Below are 18,900 nucleotides of genomic sequence, written 5' to 3' on the forward strand. Positions count from 1 at the left end.
CTCATTCTGGGGGCTGCCTTGCCCGAGGGGGGTGGGGTCAGGGCGTATAGAGGGACGGGGCTGTGAGAGGAGACCGCTGGCCCCCCATGGCTTCCCCCAGATTTCGGGGAGGTCTCAGTAGCACCTTCTGTATAGTGGGGGCTTGGTGCTGTTGATCATTTCCATCCAGGAGACAGGAACTGGGATGGGGGGGGTGGTCCTGGGAGCAGGGGGGCTGCTGTATGTAGACTTGGAGGACCTGTCTTCCCAGTGACCCGGCCACTCCCCGGCCCCCATGTCTCCATGCTTCTGTCAGGCTGTCTCCCCACCTCACATTACCGCAGCCAGTGTTCCACTCCACAATTATCTCTTGGCCTCGCTCATTCTCCTCCGTGGTTGCTTGACAAAAATAGCCAACCCCACATCCTTCTGCTGGGAGCCTGCTTTGGGATCCATTGATGGTCCACTTTCCCGGCCTCCAGAGCAGCTATTTCAATGCCTCTGCCACGTCCTCTGTGAAACTTGTTTTGTGCACCTTCAGACTCCTCTGTGTGGGACCTGGCACTGCTCCCTCTCATCAAGAGCCATGTCCCAAGATGATCTAATGTGCACCTGGGATTCTGGTTTTCTTCAGGTATGGTGAAGCCAACAGATCAGGAGACGATTGCATTTAAAAGATAGTTTGGGGCTTCCCTGATGGTGCAGTGGTTGAGAGTCCACCTGCTGATGCAGGGGACGTGGGTTCGTGCCCCGGTCCGGGAGGATCCCACATGCCGCGGAGTGGCTGGGCCCGTGAGCCATGGCTGCTGAGCCTGTGCGTCCGGAGCCTGTGCTCCGCAACAGGAGAGGCCACAACAGTGAGAGGCCCGCGTACCGCAAAAAAAAAAAAAAAAAAAAAAAGATAGTTTGTTACAGTTTCCAAGAGAAGGGGGTGTACCACACCTAGCAGGGCCACACAGAGAAGCACCAGGGTTGATCAGGAGACAGAAGAAATGAGGGAAAGCATGGCCCAGAGCCTGTATTGTGTTTTCTGTGGCAAAGGCAAGACAGGGTAGGGTAAACAGTGTAGGACAGCCTAGCTTGAATAATTTCAGTGGACTTCAGGCCGTAGGGGTGGTCCCTGGTGGTCTGGTCCAGGCCCTGGGGTGATTTAGGCCAGGGGAAATATTGGCTGGGAGTGTGAAATTGAGATAGAGGAAGTGGTTGGGCATGGGAGTTTAGGATCAGTTGGTTTGCACTGGAAATCCACGTTCACAGGAGAGTCTTTTTTTCTTTTTTTTTTTACATCTTTATTGGAGTATAATTGCTTTACAATGGTGTGTTAGGTTTCTGCTTTATAACAAAGTGAATCAGTTATACATATACATATGTTCCCATATCTCTTCCCTCTTGCATCTCCCTCCCTCCCACCCTCCCTATCCCACCCCTCTAGGTGCTCACAAAGCACCGAGCTGATCTCCCTGTACTATGTGGCTGCTTCCCACTAGCTAACTACCTTACGTTTGGTAGTGTATATATGTCCATGTCTCTCTCTCACTTTGTCACAGCTTACCCTTCCCCCTCCCCATATCCTCAAGTCCATTCTCTAGTAGGTCTGTGTCTTTATTCCTGTCTTACCCCTAGGTTCTTCATGACATTTTTTTTCTTAAATTCCATATATATGTGTTAGCATACGGTATCTGTCTTTCTCTTTCTGACTTACTTCACTCTGTATGACAGACTCTAGGTCTATCCACCTCATTACAAATAGCTCAATTTCGTTTCTTTTTATGGCTGAGTAATATTCCATTGTATATATGTGCCACATCTTCTTTATCCATTCATCCAATGATGGACACTTAGGTTGTTTCCATCTCCGGGCTATTGTAAATAGAGCTGCAATGCAATCCCTATCAAATTACCACTGGCATTTTTCACAGAACTAGAACAAAAAGGTTCACAATTTGTATGGAAACACAAAAGATCCCGAATAGCCAAAGATATCTTGAGAATGAAAAACGGAGCTGGAGGAATCAGGCTCCCTGACTTCAGACTATACTACAAAGCTACAGTAATCAAGACAGTATGGTACTGGCACAAAAACAGAAAGATAGATCAATGGAACAGGATAGGAAACCCAGAGATAAACCCACGCACATATGGTCACCTTATCTTTGATAAAGGAGACAGGAATGTACAGTGGAGAAAGGACAGCCTCTTCAATAAGTGGTGCTGGGAAAACTGGACAGGGACATGTAAAAGTATGAGATTAGATCATTCCCTAACACCATACACAAAAATAAGCTCAAAATGGATTAAAGACCTAAATGTGAGGCCAGAAACTATCAAACTCTTAGAGGAAAACATAGGCAGAACACTCTATGACATAAATCACAGCAAGATCCTTCTTGACCCACCTCCTAGAGAAATGGAATTAAAAACAAAAATAAACAAATGGGACCTAATGAAACTTCAAAGCTTTTGCACAGCAAAGGAAACCATAAACAAGACCAAAAGACAACCCTCAGAATGGGAGAAAATATTTGCAAATGAAGCAACTGACAAAGGATTCATCTCCAAAATATACAAGCAGCTCGTGCAGCTCAATAACAAAAAAACAAACAACCCAATCCAAAAATGGGCAGAAGACTTAAATAGACATTTCTCCAAAGAAGATATACAGACTGACAACAAACACACGAAAGAATGCTTAACATCATTAATCATTAGAGAAATGCAAATGAAAACTACAATGAGATATCATCTCACACCAGTCAGAATGGCCATCATCAAAAAATCTACAAACAATAAATGCTGGAGAGGGTGTGGAGAAAAGGGAACACTCTTGCTCTGTTGGTGGGAATGTAAATTAATACAGCCACTATGGAGAACAGTATGGAGGTTCCTTAAAAAACTACAAATAGAACTACCATATGACCCAGCAATCCCACTGCTGGGCATATACCCTGAGAAAACCATAATTCAAAAAGAGTCATGTACCACAATGTTCACAGGAGAGTCTTTTGCTTTATCTAGGGATTAGCTAGTCTTGGAGGGGCTGTCTCTTTCCAGCCCGGCAACGTCCCCAAGATGTTAGAGTGTCATGAAATATAGAAAATGAACAAGATGATTAGTACACAGGGGCTGTTCAGAAGCAGTGGAGTAGGGTCAGTCAAAGGAGTAGATTCACAGTCCTGGGCTGAATCCTTGGGCAACTCACTTTCCCTTCCTGAGGCTCCATTTCTTTGCCTGTAAAGTCAACAACTGCTATTCTTTCGTTCAACAAATGACTGTTAAAGGGCAGACACCGCCAGCAGGTTTCACAGTACCCACATGTTAGGGTCATTTGCAGGTTTAAGGAGACAGTGGACGGTGTCTGGCATGTCTTAGGTGCCCAGTACATGGTAGCTGCTGTCCTCCTGCCACAGCTCCAGGAAGCAGTGAGGAAGATTGGCTTGGAAGGGTAAGATCTAGGGTCATTTTCCTTGTCTGTTTAGAGCCCTCAGAGTGGAGGCTGTGGGTGGACAGAACCCTCAGGAATGTTCTTGGAACTCAGAGGAGCTGCTGGACCAAGGGTGGCATGGAGAGCCCAGCCCAGCTGCTGGGAGCCCTGGGGAGTTGGAGGTTGTGTGTTTGGAGCCGGGCCACAGGAGGTTCCAGGGGCCCGGGGCAGAGCTCTGGCAGAGTGACCACGGAACTCAGGGATCGGAGACAGCAGGACAGCGGAGTGGAATCCTGGCTGACTAGAGGTCAGCTGAGCAGCTCTGGGTGAACCAGGACTTTGGGATCCAGAGAGGGAAGGGAAGCAGGCAGCCACTGGTAAGGAACTTCTAAGAGGCCAAGTTAGAATCTGTCACTGGCCCGAGACATAAGGAATTTCCCTTGCCTTCTGGGTGTGATTTCTTCGGACCTGTGGCTAGTGATTCATGCGTTGTCAAAGGTAGATGCTGGGAAGGGAAGCTGGGGCCTCCAGGCCCACGGGGTAGAGCATGTGAAGGACCCTAGCCCACTCCGCTCAAAGGGGAACAAACACATCCCTCTAGGGAGGGAGGATGTATGGGGCAGTGAGCGACACGCCAGGCTTGGGTTTGAACCTCACCTCCACTTTTTATCAGCTGCGTGACTTCTGGCAGGTTGTTTGAGCTCTCTGAGCCTCCATTTCTGCACTGGCAAAATGAGAACTGTTGGGGAGGAAGACATTTTCTACCCTTCTAAGTTCTCCTGGCTGGTCTAAGAATTAAATCGACATGAGATAGACTAACAGGAGAAAAATCAAACAAAAGTTTAATAACATGTACACGTGGGAGAGACCCAGGAAAACTCAGGAACTCACCAAAATGGCCCAAACCCTTATCTTAAATACCATCTTCTGCTAAAGACCAGAGAAGATGTTGGGGGTAGGGGTTTGGGACTTCAAAGGGGAGGAAGGCAATTCACATAGAGTTGGAAAAGCAAGTGTTTGTTATGCAGATGTTTGCTGGGCCTGCAGAGACAATGGAACACTGGGTCGACTCTGTTCTCTAGGCCCTGTCAAGTTTCTCCAGCCACAACTATTCCCCTATTCCTTGCAGATACCTCTGTAGTTCTATGCCTGGAAACAGACCCTTTATCTAAATTCTTGAGGCAGCTAAGGGAGAGGTAAAAAGAAAGACTCCCCTAATCTTCTGTTTCTTAAAATTAATCAGCCTAAATTAATCCTTATGCCAAAAAGACACACTTTGGGGATCAAATTTTGCTCCCCTACAGAACAATGATACCTACCCTTCAGAGCTGTTGTGAGCACCCAGGGTTGACTTATTTTTTTAGGTAGACATGGTGCCTCGGGCCCATGAAAATGTTTTAATTTTAAATTCTTTTAAAATCAGGAGAAAAAATAATATAATATAATGAACGTATAAGAATGAGTCCAGCCTGGATTGTATTTGTTTTTATACCAACACAGCTGCAAAATATAATTGAAAAAGAATTTTCAGGAAGGAGCAATTGTGTTGGAAGTATTTGCGATGGGAAAAGCCTCTCCCATCTCTAATGGGGACAACAACCCATGGGTGCCCCTCTCCTCCCAGGGACCCCTTGGGTCAACTCCTTGAGGTTTTTGCCTCATCTTTTCCAGCTGCTGTTGCCTGTTTACTGCCCAACATGAGAGGGTGGGGCCTGGTGGGCCATGGAGTGGCCCACCCCAGCCAGGAGTGGGTCTGAATGGGCCATGAGGGCCTCTCCCGATCGACATGTCATGGGCTGTGTTTTCTTTTCCAGAATCCTGGAGATGAAGGGCCTCCTCACACTGGCTTGGTTCCTGGCTTGTAGTAAGTGCTTGCCCCGAGACCTCTGAACTTTTGACCTTTCACCCCACAGGAGCAATAAGGTAGTGGAAAGGAGACCAGTCTTGGAAGTCCTGGCGACCTGATTTTGAATCTTGGCTCTACCCTGACCATGTCGATTTCAGCAAAAGCCTTGGGCTCTCCGAGCCTCTGTCTCCTCATCTGTGACACAGAATAATAGTCGACGGGTTGGGCTGCGGCAGGATTCCAGGAGGGGACATGGAAAGATTGTGCCATGTGGAAGACATGGGGCTTGTAGACACGGGAGGCAGATTTTTTACTTGATGCCAAATAAAATACGATAAAACTATCACAACACAAGATCCTTATATAAATATTCCGTTCCACGATTCCTGGGCATTCTCTGCTCAGGCCTGTCCAGGTTTTCTACATGTCCCACCTGCTGCCACCTCCCAGCTGGAGGGAACTGCCCAGCGTGGGGGTAGCCTGGCTTCAGGCCTCCCCAGCAGCCCCGTCACCATGTACACAATCTCTGACAGGCTGTCCTACTGATGCCTTGCCAGATCCCTGGAGACTGCAGGGAGAGTGGGAGAGTGCAGGGAGAGGGCCTCTGGCTCAGTGTAAAACCCTGGGCAAGGCACCTTCCCCTCTGAGCTACAGTTTCCCAACTGTAAGATGAGGGAGCTGGCTTCAGTGATCTCTACGGGTCCCACACTGCTCTAAGATTCTGTGCCTCCTGTTCCAGATGGTGTCAACTGCGGGGAGGGATGGGTGTATCATCAGGAGAGACAGGAAGTGCCTGTCTGCCTGCTTCATACTGCTACCATATTCATTATCCCTAACATTTCTTGGTCACTTACTATGTGTCTGTCACTGTGCTAGAAATGTACATACTTTATCTTTTTTCGACCCTCATGACATCTCCAAAAGGTAGGCGTTCATTTGAGCCTCCCCCACCGCCCCCGCATTTTGCAGATGAGGAAACTGAGGCTCTGAGAGATGAAGTGACCTATTCAACATCACACTGTGAATTAGTGGCAGAGCTGGGATCGTCCACGTCCAAACTTCTAATCCCTTCTCTATACTGTTTGCCCTCACATTTCTCATTCCCCTCCCATGAATGGGGAGGATAAAAAAGGGACACATTGGTCCCTCTGAGCCTCAAGGTGAAAGAAAGGGTGGGAGCACATGGGAATGTGGGCCTGGAGCATGTGGGAAAGTGGGCCTGGAGCAGGTTTGCCTGGGCTGTCTTTCAGGTGTGCCTGCTGTCCCAGGGAGCTTGCTGGAGCTGAAGGTGATGATTGAGAAGGTGACTAGGAAGCCCGCCCTGATGAGCTATGGCTTCTACGGCTGTTACTGCGGCTGGGGGGGTCAAGGAACCCCCAAGGATGGTACTGATTGGTGAGTTAATTGTCATAACTGCCCTTTATGCTCCAGGCTCTGTATCCACATTATCTCATTTAATTCGATATCAATTCTGAAAGATGAGTATTAAAGCACCATTTTATAGATAAGAAAACTGAGTCTCAGAGAGGTTAACCGACTTGCCCAAGATACATCTAGTAACTCCCCGAATCTCAGTGCCTAATATATCGGTTGATCTATCACTACATAACAAACCACCCCAAAATGTAGTAGCCTAAAGCGATGACAACCATTTATTTTGCTAAGATTCTGCCACTTGGGCAGGGCTTGGTGGGATGGCTTGTCTCTTCTCCACCTGGCTTCAGCTTGGGCAGCTCTGCTGAGGCTGGGTGATCTGCTTTCTAGAATGATTACTCCTATGGCTGGCAAGTTGTTGCTGTCTGCTGGCTGGGAGCTCAGCTGAGGCTGTGGGCCAGGGGCCTCAGTTCCTCTCGCTTAAGCCTCTCTAAGGTTGTCTGGACTTCCTCACAGCACGGTGACTCTTGGGTTTCAAGAGTGAGTGTTCCAGAATGGCATGACAAAAGAGCATGGTGTTTTTGTGATCCAGCCTCAGAAATTCTACTGTGTCACTTCCACTGTTCTCTTCGTCAAGGTAGTCACAAAGGCTTTAGGAGAGAGGGGACCTAGTTTCCACCTCTTGATTGGGAAGTGGCAATGTTCTAGAAGAACATGTGAGATGGGAGAGATTGCTCTTTGAAAAATACAGCCTGCTGGGTTAACAATTCTTATACAGCTAGACATGTATAAGGGGATGGGGGGCTTAAACAAATGGAGGGCAGATGGTTGGAGCCAAGCTTGTCGCTGCTGGAGTGGGAGTTTACAGACCAGACAAGCAGGGACAGGAAGCTAGAATGATCTATGTGATGATGGATTAGAGTTGGAGACTTCAGTATAAACTCCTAGTTAGCTGAATATAGATGCAGATGGTTATATATAAAAATATGTAGAGATATGTGTAATTACGTGGGTTGATACAGACACATATTTTTTTTGCTCTGTTGTCTGAGAGACCCTAAAAGAAACAATACCCCAGAAGCAATAAGCAGCACCTAGTGCCCAGGCCTGGTTTCTGATACCATTCTCCAAAAAGAGGAACCAAGGCTCCTTGGAGAGATGGCTGATCCTAGGACTAGGGCAGGGAATATACAAGATGAACCTGGAGCTTTTTGTAGTGCCCAAAATTAAGGAAGGGCTCGAACAAAACAAACCCAAACCAAACCCCTCATTGATAGGAATATGTCAAAGAGCACAGGAGCCAACTGGGAGAGCCCCCAATGACCAAAACTGGAACAACATGGGCAACAAAATAAACCCATAACCCATCTTATCATGACAAAAACATCAAAGAAATCCCAGTAGGAGAGCATCCTACAAAAGACTTGACCACCATTCCTCAACATTGTCAAGGTATCAAAACAAGGAAAGTGTGACAAACTCCCACAGCCAAGAGGAGCCTAAAGACACAGGACGACTACATGTAACATGGTGTCCATCACTGGATCTTGGAATAGAAAAGAACATTTAGGTAAAAACTAAGAAAATCTAAAGAAACTATGGACTTTTACAATTAATGAATCTATAGTGATATATTATTATTTAATTAGTTAACATTTATTTAATAATGTATCACTATTGGTTTGTTAGCCGTAACAAACATATTATACTCATAAAAAGTGTTGATAATAGGGGAAACTGGGTGTGGGGTAAAAGGGAGCATTTGGTACAATCTTCTTGATTTTTCTTTAAATCTAAATTTTAAAAAAATGCAGTTGCCCACAGCTATCACACTTGAAGTTTAGTTTTTGCTCATTTAACTATGTGAATCACATATCAATTCCAGGACCCAGGTTTCTCCTGTCTCGTGACTTTCCCCATGGCCTCAGAGTCCTTGGCTGGGGCATCTCCATCCAGCTGAGATGGAGAGAGAGAGAGTGGAGGACAGAGTGGGAATTTTTTTTTCACATCTTTATTGGAGTATAATTGCTTTACAATGGTGTGTTAGTTTCTGCTGTATAACAAAGTGAATCATCTATACATATATCCCCATATCTCCTCCCTCTTGCGTCTCCCTCCAATCCTCCCTATCCCACCCCTCTAGGTGGACACAAAGCATCAAGCTGATCTCCCTGTGCTATGCGACTGTCTCCCACTAGCTATCTATTTTACATTTGATAGTATATATAAGTCCATGCCACTCTCTCACTTAGTCCCAGCTTAACCGTCCCCCTCCCTGTGTGCTCAAGTCCATTCTCTACGTCTGCTTCTTTATTCCTGTCCTACCCCTAGTTTCTTCAGAACCATTTTTTTATATTTTAATTTTTTTAGATTCCATATATATGTGTTAGCATATGGTATTTGTTTTTCTCTTTCCGACTTACTTCACTCTGTATGACAGACTCTAGGTCCATCCACCTCACCACAAACAACTCAGTTCATTTCTTTTTATGGCTGAGTAATATTCCATTGTATATATGTGTCACATCTTCTTTAGTCATTCATCTGTCGATGGATGCTTAGACTGCTTCCATATCCTGGCTATTGTAAACAGAGCTGCAATGAACATTGTGGTACATGACTCTTTTTGAATTATGGTTTTCTCAGGGTATATGCCCAGCAGTGGGATTGCTGGTTCATATGGTAGTTCTATTTTTAGTTTTTTAAGGAACCTCCATACTGTTCTCCATAGTGGCTGTATTAATTTACATTCCCACCAACAGAGCAAGAGTGTTCCCTTTTCTCCACACCCTCTCCAGCATTTATTGTTTGTAGATTTCTTGATGATGGCCATTCTGACTGGTGTGAGAATGTGATACCTCATTGTAGTTTTGATTTGCATTTGTCTAATGGTTAATGATGTTGAGCATTCTTTCATGTGTTTGTTGGTGATCTGTATATCTTTGGAGAAATGTCTTTTTAGGTCTTCTGCCCATTTTTGGATTGGCTTGTTTGTTTCTTTGATAGTGAGCTGCATGAACTGCTTGTAAATTTTGGAGATCAATCCTTTGTCAATTGCTTCATTTGCAAATATTTTCTCCCATTCTGAGAGTTGTCTTTTCGTCTTGTTTATGTCGTCCTTTGCTGTGCAAAAGCTTTTGTTTCATTAGGTCCCATTTGTTTATTTTTTTTTAATTTCCATTTCTCTAGGAGGTGGGTCAAGAAGGATCTTGCTGTGATTTATGTCATAGAGTGTTCTGCTTAGGTTTTCCTCTAAGAGTTTTATAGTGTCTGGCCTTACATTTAGGTCTTTAATCCATTTTGAGTTTATTTTTGTGTATGGTGTTAGGGAGTGTTCTAATTTCATTCTTTTACATGTAGCTGTCCAGTTTTCCCAGCACCACTTATTGAAGAGACTGTCTTTTCTCCATTGTATATTCTTGCCTCCTTTACCAAAAATAAGGTGACCATATGTGCGTGGGTTTATCTCTGGGCTTTCTATCCTGTTCCATTGATCTATATTTCTGTTTTTGTGCCAGTACCATACTGTCTTGATTACTGTAGCTTTGTAGTATAGACTGAAGTCTGGGAGCCTGATTCCTCCAGCCTGTTTTTCTTTCTCAAGATTGCTTTGGCTATTCAGGGTCTTTTGTGTTTCCATACAAATTGTGAACTTTTTTGTTCTAGTTCTGTGAAAAATGCCATTGGTAGTTTGATAGGGATTGCACTGAATCTGTAGATTGCTTTGGGTAGAATAGTCATTTTCACAATGCTGATTCTTCCAATCCAAGAACATGGTGTATCTCTCCATTGGTTTGTATCATCTTTAATTTCTTTCATCAGTGTCTTATAGTTTTCTGCATACAGGTCTTTTGTCTCCTTAGGTAGGTTTATTCCTAGGTATTTTATTCTTTTTGTTGCGATGGTAAATGGGAGTGCTTCCTTAATTTCTCTTTCAGATTTTTCATCATTAGTGTATAGGAATGCACGAGATTTTGTGAATTAATTTTGTATCCTGCTACTTTACCACATTCATCAATTAGTTCTAGCAGTTTTCTGGTAGCATCTTTAGGATTCCCTATGTAATGTATCATGTCATCTGCAAACAGTGACCGCTTTAATTCTTCTTTTCTGATTTGGATTCCTTTTATTTCTTTTTCTTCTCTCATTGATGTGGCAAAAGCTTCCAAAACTATGTTGAATAATAGTGGTGGGAGTGGACAACCTTCTCTTCTTCCTGATCTTAGAGGAAATGGTTTCAGTTTTTCACCATTGAGAACGATGTTGGCTGTGGGTTTGTCATATCTGGCCTTTATTATGTTGAGGTAAGCTCCCTCTCTGCCTACATTCTGGAGGGTTTTTATCATAAATGGGTGTTGAATTTGTCAAAAGCTTTTTCTGCATCTATTGAGATGATCATATGGTTTTTCTTCTTCAATTTGTTAATATGGTGTATCACATTGATTGATTTGCATATATTGAAGAATCCTTGCATTCCTGGGATAAACCCCACTTGATCATGGTGTATGATACTTTTAATGTGCTGTTGGATTCTGTTTGCTAGTATTCAGGATTTTTGCATTTATGTTCATCAGTGATATTGGCCAGTAGTTTTCTTTCTTTGTGACATCTTTGTCTGGTTTTGGTACCAGGGTGGTGGCGGCCTTGGAGAATGAGTTTGGGAGTGTTCCTCCCTCTGCTATATTTTGGAAGAGTTTGAGAAGGATAAGTGTTAGCTCTCCTCTAAATGTTTGACAGAATTCACCTGTGAAGCCATCTGGTCCTGGCTTTTGTTTGTTGGAAGATTTTTAATCACAGTCTCAATTTCAGTGCTTGTGATTGGTCTGTTTATATTTTCTATTTCTTCCTGTTTCAGTCTCAGAAAGTTGTGCTTTTCTAACAATTTGTCCATTTCTTCCAGTTTGTCCATTTTATTGGCATATAGTTGCTTGTAGTAATCTCTCATGATCCTTTGTATTTCTGCAGTGTCAGTTGTTACTTCTCCTTTTTCATTTCCAATTCTATTGATTTGAGTCTTCTCCCTTTTTTTCTTGATGAGTCTGGCTAATGGTTTATCAATTTTGTTTATCTTCTCAAAGAACCAGCTTTTAGTTTTATTGATCTTTGCTATTGTTTCCTTCATTTCTTTTTCATTTATTTCTGATCTGATCTTTATGATTTCTTTCCTTCTGCTAACTTTCGAGGTTTTTTTGTTCTTCTTTCTCTAATTGCTTTAGGTGTAAGGTTAGGTTGTTTATTTGAGATGTTTCTTGTTTCTTGAGGTAGGATTGTATTGCTATAAACTTCTCACTTAGAACTGCTTTTGCTGCATCCCATAGGTTTTGGGTCGTCGTGTTTTCATTGTCATATGTTTCTAGTTATTTTTAAATTTTCTCTTTGATTTCTTCAGTGATCTCTTGGTTATTTAGTAGTGTATTGTTTAGCCTCCATGTGTTTGTATTTTTACAGATTTTTTCCTCTAACTGATATCTAGTCTCATAGCATTGTGGTCAGAAAAGATACTTGATACGATTTCAATTTTCTTAAATCTACCAAGGCTTGATTTGTGACCCAAGATATGATCTATCCTGGAGAATGTTCCACGAGCGCTTGAGAAGAAAGTGTATTCTGTTGTTTTTGGATGGAATGTCCTATAAATATTAATTAAGTCCATCTTGTTTAATGTATCATTTAAAGCTTGTGTTTCCTTATTTATGTTCATTTTGGATGATCTTTCCATTGGTGAAAGTGAGGTGTTAAAGTCCCCTACTATAATTGTGTTACTGTTGATTCCCCCTTTTATGGCTGTTAGCATTTGCCTCATGTATTGATGTGTTCCTATGTTGGGTGCATAAATATTTACAGTTGTTATATCTTCTTCTTGGATTGATCCCTTGATCATTATGTAATGTCCTTCTTTGTCTCTTGTAATAGTCTTTATTTTAAAATCTATTTTTTCTGATATGAGAATTGCTACTCCAGTTTTCTTTTAATTTCTATTTGCATGGAATATCTTTTTCCATCCCCTCACTTTCAGTCTGTATGTGTTCCTAGGTCTCTTTTAGACAGCATATATATGGGTCTTGTTTTTGTATCCATTCAGCCAGTCTATGTCTTTTGGTTGGGGCATTTAATTGATTTACATTTAAGGTAGTTATCAATATGTATGTCCTATTACCATTTTCTTAATTGTTTTGGGTTTGTTATTGTAGGTCTTTTCCTTCTCTTGTGTTTCCTGCCTAGAGAAGTTCCTTTAGCATTTGTTGTAAAGCTGGTTTGGTGGTGCTGAATTCTCTTAGCTTTTGCTTGTCTGAAAAGGTTTTAATTTCTCCATCAAATTTGAATGAGATCCTTGCTGGATAGAATATTCTTGGTTGTAGGTTCTTCCCTTTCATCACTTTAAATATGTCCTGCCACTCTCTTCTGGCTTGCAGTGTTTCTACTGAAAGATCAGCTGTTAACCTTCTGGGGATTCCCTTGTATGTTATTTGTTGTTTTTCCCTTGCTGCTTTTAATGTTTTTTCTTTGTATTTAATTTTTGATAGTTTGATTAATATGTGTCCTGGCATGTTTCTCCTTGGATTTATCCTGTATGGGACTCTCTGCACTTCCTGGACTTGACTGACTATTTCCTTTCCCATATTAGGGAAGTTTTTGACTATAATCTGTTCAAATATTTTCTCAGTCCCTTTCTTTTTCTCTTCTTCTTCTCGGACCCCTATACTTCAAATGTTGGTGCATTTAATATTGTCCCAGAGGTCTCTGAGACTGCCCTCAATTCTTTTCATTCTTTTTTCTTTATTCTGCTCTGTGGTAGTTATTTCCACTATTTTATCTTCCAGGTCACTTATCAGTTCTTCTGCCTCAGTTATTCTGCTATTGATTCCTTCTAGAGAATTTTTAATTTCATTTATTGTGCTGTTCATCACTGTGTGTTTGCTCTTTAGTTCTTCTAGGTCCTTGTTAAACGTTTCTTGTATTTTCTCCATTCTATTTCCAAGATTTTGGTTATCTTTACTATCATTACTCTGAATTCTTTTTCAGGTAGACTGCCTATTTCCTCTTCATCTGTTTGGTCTGATGGGTTTTTACCTTGCTCTTTCGTCTGCTGTGTGTGTCTCTGTCTTCTCATTTTGCTTAACTTACTGTGTTTGGGGTTTCCTTTTTGCAGGCTGCAGGTTCATAGTTCCCATTGTTTTTGGTGTCTGCCCCCAGTGGCTAAGGTTGGTTCAGTGGGTTGTGTAGGCTTCCTGGTGGAGGAGACTGGTGCGTGTGTTCTGGTGGATGAGGCTGCATCTTGTCTTTCTGGTGGGCAGGACCACGTCTGGTGGTGTGTTTTGGGGTGTCTGTCACCTTATTATGATTTTAGGCAGCCTCTCTGCTAATGGGTGGGGTTGTGTTCCTGTCTTGCTAGGTGTTTGGCATAGGGTGTCCAGTACTGTAGTTTGCTGGTCATTGACTGGAGCTGGGTCTTAGCTTTGAGATGGAGATCTCTGGGAGAGCTTTTGCTGTTTGATATTACATGGAGACGGGAGGTCTCTGGTGGACCAATGTCCTGAACTTGGTTCTCCCACCTCAGAGGCACAGGCCTGACACACAGCCAGAGCACCAAGACCCTGTCAGCCACACGACTCAGAAGAAAAGGGAGAAAAATAAATAAATTAAATTAAATTAAATTAAATTTAAAAGTTATTAAAATAAAAAAATTATTAAAAATTAAAAAATAATAAAAAAAGAAGAAAAGAAAGAAAGAAGAGAGCAACGAAACCAAAAAAGAAATCCACAAATTATAACAAGTGCTAAAAACTATACTAAAAAAACCAAAAACAGACAGACAGAACTGTAGGACAAATGGTAAAAACAAAGCTATACAGACAAAATCACACAAAGAAGCATATACATGCACACTCACAAAAAGAGAAAAAGGAAAAAATATATATATATGAAAAAATATATATATATATGAAAAGGAAGAGAGCAACCAAATCAATAAACAAATCTGCCAATGGTAATAAACTCTAAATACTAAACTAAGATAAACATAAAACCAGAAACAAATTAGATGCAGGAAGCAAACCCCAAGTCTACAGTTGCTCTCAAAGTCCACTGCCTCAATTTTGGGATGATTCGTGTTGTCTATTCAGGTATTCCACAGATGCAGCGTACATCAGGTTGATTGTGGAGATTTAATCACTGCTCCTGAGGCTGCTGGGAGAGATTTCCCTTTCTCTTCTTTGTTCACACAGCTCCTGGGGTTCAGCTTTGGATTTGGCCCCACCTCTGTGTGTAGGTCTCCTGAGGGTGTCTGTTGCCTTTTGAGAAGTCTGAGGTCTTCTGCCAGCATTCAGTAGGTGTTCTGTATGAGTTGTTCCACATGTAGATGTATTTCTGATGTATTTGTGGGGAAGAAGGTGATCTCCATGTCTTACTCCTCTGCCATCTTGAAGGTCTCCTAGAGTGGGAGGTTTTTATGGGTAGGTCTAGAAGTGCTGTACATTTTCCAGGGTGCCAGCCTTGTCATGTGACCACACATACCTGCAAGGGGGGCTGGGAAATGTAGTCTCACTGTGGGTCCAGGAGGAAAGAGCTGGTCTGTGAACTGGTACAAGTGTGGGACAGACTTAATGGAAGAGCAGGAAGGACTCAGCCATATTATGAGATTCTTTCTTGGTCAGATCTCAGCAACCATGGTGGCCTCTGCTCAAGGGACAGGCCCCTTCTGCTCAGGATCTAAATCTCTTGCGTTGACAGGTGCTGTTGGATGCATGACCTCTGCTACGCGCAGCTGGAGAAAAAAGGCTGCAATGCCTTGACACAGGTGTACAGATACAGAGTTGCATGCGGCCTGGTCACCTGTGGTAAGGCTGGGGCTTCCATTCAGGCCACTGGAAGAGCCTGGGTCCCTGCTGCCTCTGAGGTCAGGTGCCCCAAGAGGTCAGCCAGTCTGTATCTTGGTGGGGCAGAGATGGGGCAACAGGGGCAGGATTATTGCAGCTGTATCTGACCTCTTGGGGCGGGCGGAAACATCTTAGACTCAGCATGTATTAGGAGTCAAGTGCTTTCCATATGTCCTTTTGCTTGCTGTGGGGTGGCTTTAGTGTCCCCACTTTACAGATGAGGAAACAGACTCAAAGGCTTGCCAGTGCACACAGCTAGAGTTGGGATTCAAGCTCAGGTCCTTCTGAGTTCAAAGCTAAATCTGGGGTTGGTGTCTCCTCTATGAGAACTGAAGTTCCTCCAGAGCCAGGGCTGTCTCCATCACTAGACTGGGAGCTCCCAGTCTGATGGGGAGGGAATGCGTGTCCTCCATCAGACTGGGGACTCCCTGAGGGCAGGAGCTGTCTCTCCCTCAGCTGAAACCTCGCCCTGGGCACCAGCTGTGCCTCTTCCATCAGGTTATGCACCCCCAGTGTAGAAGCTTTGCCTCCCACATCAGACTGAGGGCAGGAAGGAGACTGGGGAGTCTGCTCAGGCTAGCAGCAAGTCCTGACTGAAGCAAGTCCAGAGTCAGTGTCATAGAGCATGTCTTTTCTTCCTCATCCTGCATTTGGTGTCCTGTTTGCAGGACGTGGGTCCCTCTGTCAGAAGCAGCTCTGCACCTGTGACCAGCATTTCGTCTACTGCCTGAAAAGAAACATAAGGAGCTACAACCCTCATTATCAATACTTTCCCAACTTCCTCTGCACCTAGTCGCCTCAGTGGGCTCCTCCTGGACCAAGACTCTTATACCCTCTCATACAGCACAGAGCTTACCCACTCTGCTGGAATCCCCAGAGAGGCTCCCAGGTCTGGGACCTCATTCTTTCTTGATGTTCCACTGGGCTCGGAGGAGGCCCACAGCCACACTTCACCCTCCAGAGTTCCAGGAGAGTGACTCTGGTCATTAGACTGGGCAAGGTCAGGGTCCCCGGCCTCCACTTGTGAGATCAGCCGCTCTGGTGCCGAAAGCTCACCCTTCACTCCAGGCCAGCTGTGTTTCTCCTCATCCCTGAAGACAGCCCTGCTTCTCCAGGAGGGAGGCTTTCCTGGATGCATTGACTTTTCAGTTCTGCAGTTGCGTTATCACTACCATCCTGTAGAGAATTTTCACTGAAGTGGAAGCAAAAGTGACTCCATAATTCTGCCACATAGATATTAAATAAAATTCCTTCTCGAGACTAATAATAACCACACAGGTATTTCCCCTGCTGTGGAGGATTGCCTGTACCTCTTTCTCTGCTGTTGGGGCACCAGACCCAGCATTAACCATGTTCCCTCAGAGGATGAAGGTACAGATTAGTAACTAGAAGGTTTCCTGAGATGAGTACCAAGCCTTCTTCAGGGCTCATCTCCTTAAACCTTGGGTCCACTAGAGCCAAGCACTGGACCTCATTCTTCCTCCAGGGAGTGGGGAGAAGATGATTGGCAATCGTGCCATCTTGGGCTTCCAGACCAGAGAGCACCGCATTTGAATGCCAACTTGGCTTCTCCAGCTGTGTGGTCTCAGGCTCATTACTGAACCTCTCTGATTTCTGGTCTCTTTAAAAAAGAAACTGTAATGTTTTTTGCGATGTAAATTGGTAATCCCAAAGCTACCTTGATGATGACCTGGTGATGCTGAGGTTCTGGGATTTCACAGAGCAAGACATTAAAAAAAATAGAGTTCGGGCTTCCCTGGTGGTGCAGTGGTTGGGAGTCCACCTGCCGATGCAGGGGACACGGGTTCATGCCCCGGTCCGGGAAGATCCCACATGCCATGGAGCGGCTGGGCCCGTGAGCCATGGCCGCTGAGCCTGTGCGTCCGGAGCCTGTGCTCCGCAATGGGAGAGGCCACAACGGTGAGAGGCCCACGTACCGCAAAAAAAAAAAAAAAAAAAAAAAAAATAGAGTTCAACTATGGGGTTTAAAAAAATAGAGTTCAACTATGGGGTTTAAAAAAATAGAGTTCAACTGTGGGGTTTATTTTTACCAAGGAAGGACACTGAAGAACCCACCTCATCTATCTATTCATAAAAGAAAGGGTGTTCTAATACCCAGACTGCAGGAAGAAAGGACACATCCCAGAACAAAGGAGAGTCCTTTCCAAGAAAGGACATTTGGCTTCCTTCCACTGACAAATCCCAAAATAACCACATGATAAATGGGATCTATATTTAAAAACCTCCAATGTTGAACATTTTCAAAATAAAATTTAATTTTATGCAATTACCCTGAATGTACTAGTGTTTTCGAAAAGTTTGCTATGGACTCGCGTCTAAATTTGACAATGTAACAAAGAATGCAATTCAAATGTCCAATTTGTTCATGAAATTTTTTTGATCAGAGCCATTTTCCAAATCCATTTTTAAATAGGTATGTGAAGGAAATTGGGAGCTTCACTCTCAATGCCATTTCTCTTCAATTGCGATATTCTGGATGATGGAGAAGAGACCTCAGCCCAGACTTCCCCCTTCTCCCGTCAGGGTCAGGTGGCAGGCAGGGTGGTGTCGTGCTGGTAAGTTCTGCAGGAGGGGTCCCCTCTTACTGGGGCATCCAAGTAAGCTCAAAGCACTGGTATTCAGACAGGCATTTGTGGATGAGGGATGCTGCAATATTATGAAAGCAACACCACAGGCTGACATGGGTTTGAGGTGGAAGGGCTCATGGAGAGCCTTCATTTATTTACCAAGAAACTGAGGCCCAGAGAGGTTAGGAGACTTTCCCAAAGTCACACAGCACATCAATAGCAGAAGTAGGTTTAGACCTCAGATCCTGGTTCTAGACTCTGGGTTCTGACCACTATCCCACTGTCTTCAACTCTGGCCCCAAAAGAGAGAAAATGGAACCTGGAGTGGTTCAGGGACTCACCCACATTGGGAGTTCTTAGGAGAATCCCCTGGATTCAGCCTGAGAGCCAGCTCTATTTCATCTCTGCTCTGACTCCCTCTGGGGATTCCGGAGTCTGTCCTTTGGTGGTTAGACTCGCTGGTGCACTGGTTTCATCCTCAGTAGAGGAGACCCCACTGAGGTCCTCCATGGTGCTCCCCTGCCCCACTCTCACTGCAGTGAACAGCCACGGGGAAAGGATGGAGTCACGTGATCCCTGTAACCTGGGAAGGGTTGGTCTCCTTGACTGCTCTCTTTGACTATTCCTTGGCTGGAAAGAGAACCATCGGGAAGGTCTCCCTTTCAAAATCATGTCCCCCACCCTTTCAAGGGAAATACTGAAATGTACAGACCAGACCATAAATGCCTCCCTGGATAGATCTTTATACAGAAGTTGGCAGATAACACAGATACACAGACACTTAAGGACAGGTTGCCTTGTAAGTACAGACCCTCA

At 44.0% G+C, this 18,900-nt stretch overlaps 1 protein-coding gene across 1 annotated transcript; it reads left to right on the forward strand.

The window, feature by feature from the left end:
• Window positions 1-5,224: 5,224 nt before the first annotated feature.
• PLA2G5 (phospholipase A2 group V) lies at window positions 5,225-16,504 on the forward strand (the record flags this gene model as incomplete). Its single annotated transcript, XM_082614512.1, has 4 exons — window positions 5,225-5,264; window positions 6,497-6,641; window positions 15,351-15,457; window positions 16,165-16,504. 4 exons carry the CDS (start codon window positions 5,225-5,227, stop codon window positions 16,287-16,289), a joined length of 417 nt encoding a protein of 138 aa, XP_082470638.1. The 3' UTR covers window positions 16,290-16,504.
• Between the last annotated feature and the right edge of the window lie 2,396 nt (window positions 16,505-18,900).

This window comes from Mesoplodon mirus, assembly GCF_964341445.2.
Source record: "Mesoplodon mirus genome assembly, chromosome: 3".
NCBI classification, from domain to species: domain Eukaryota; kingdom Metazoa; phylum Chordata; class Mammalia; order Artiodactyla; family Ziphiidae; genus Mesoplodon; species Mesoplodon mirus.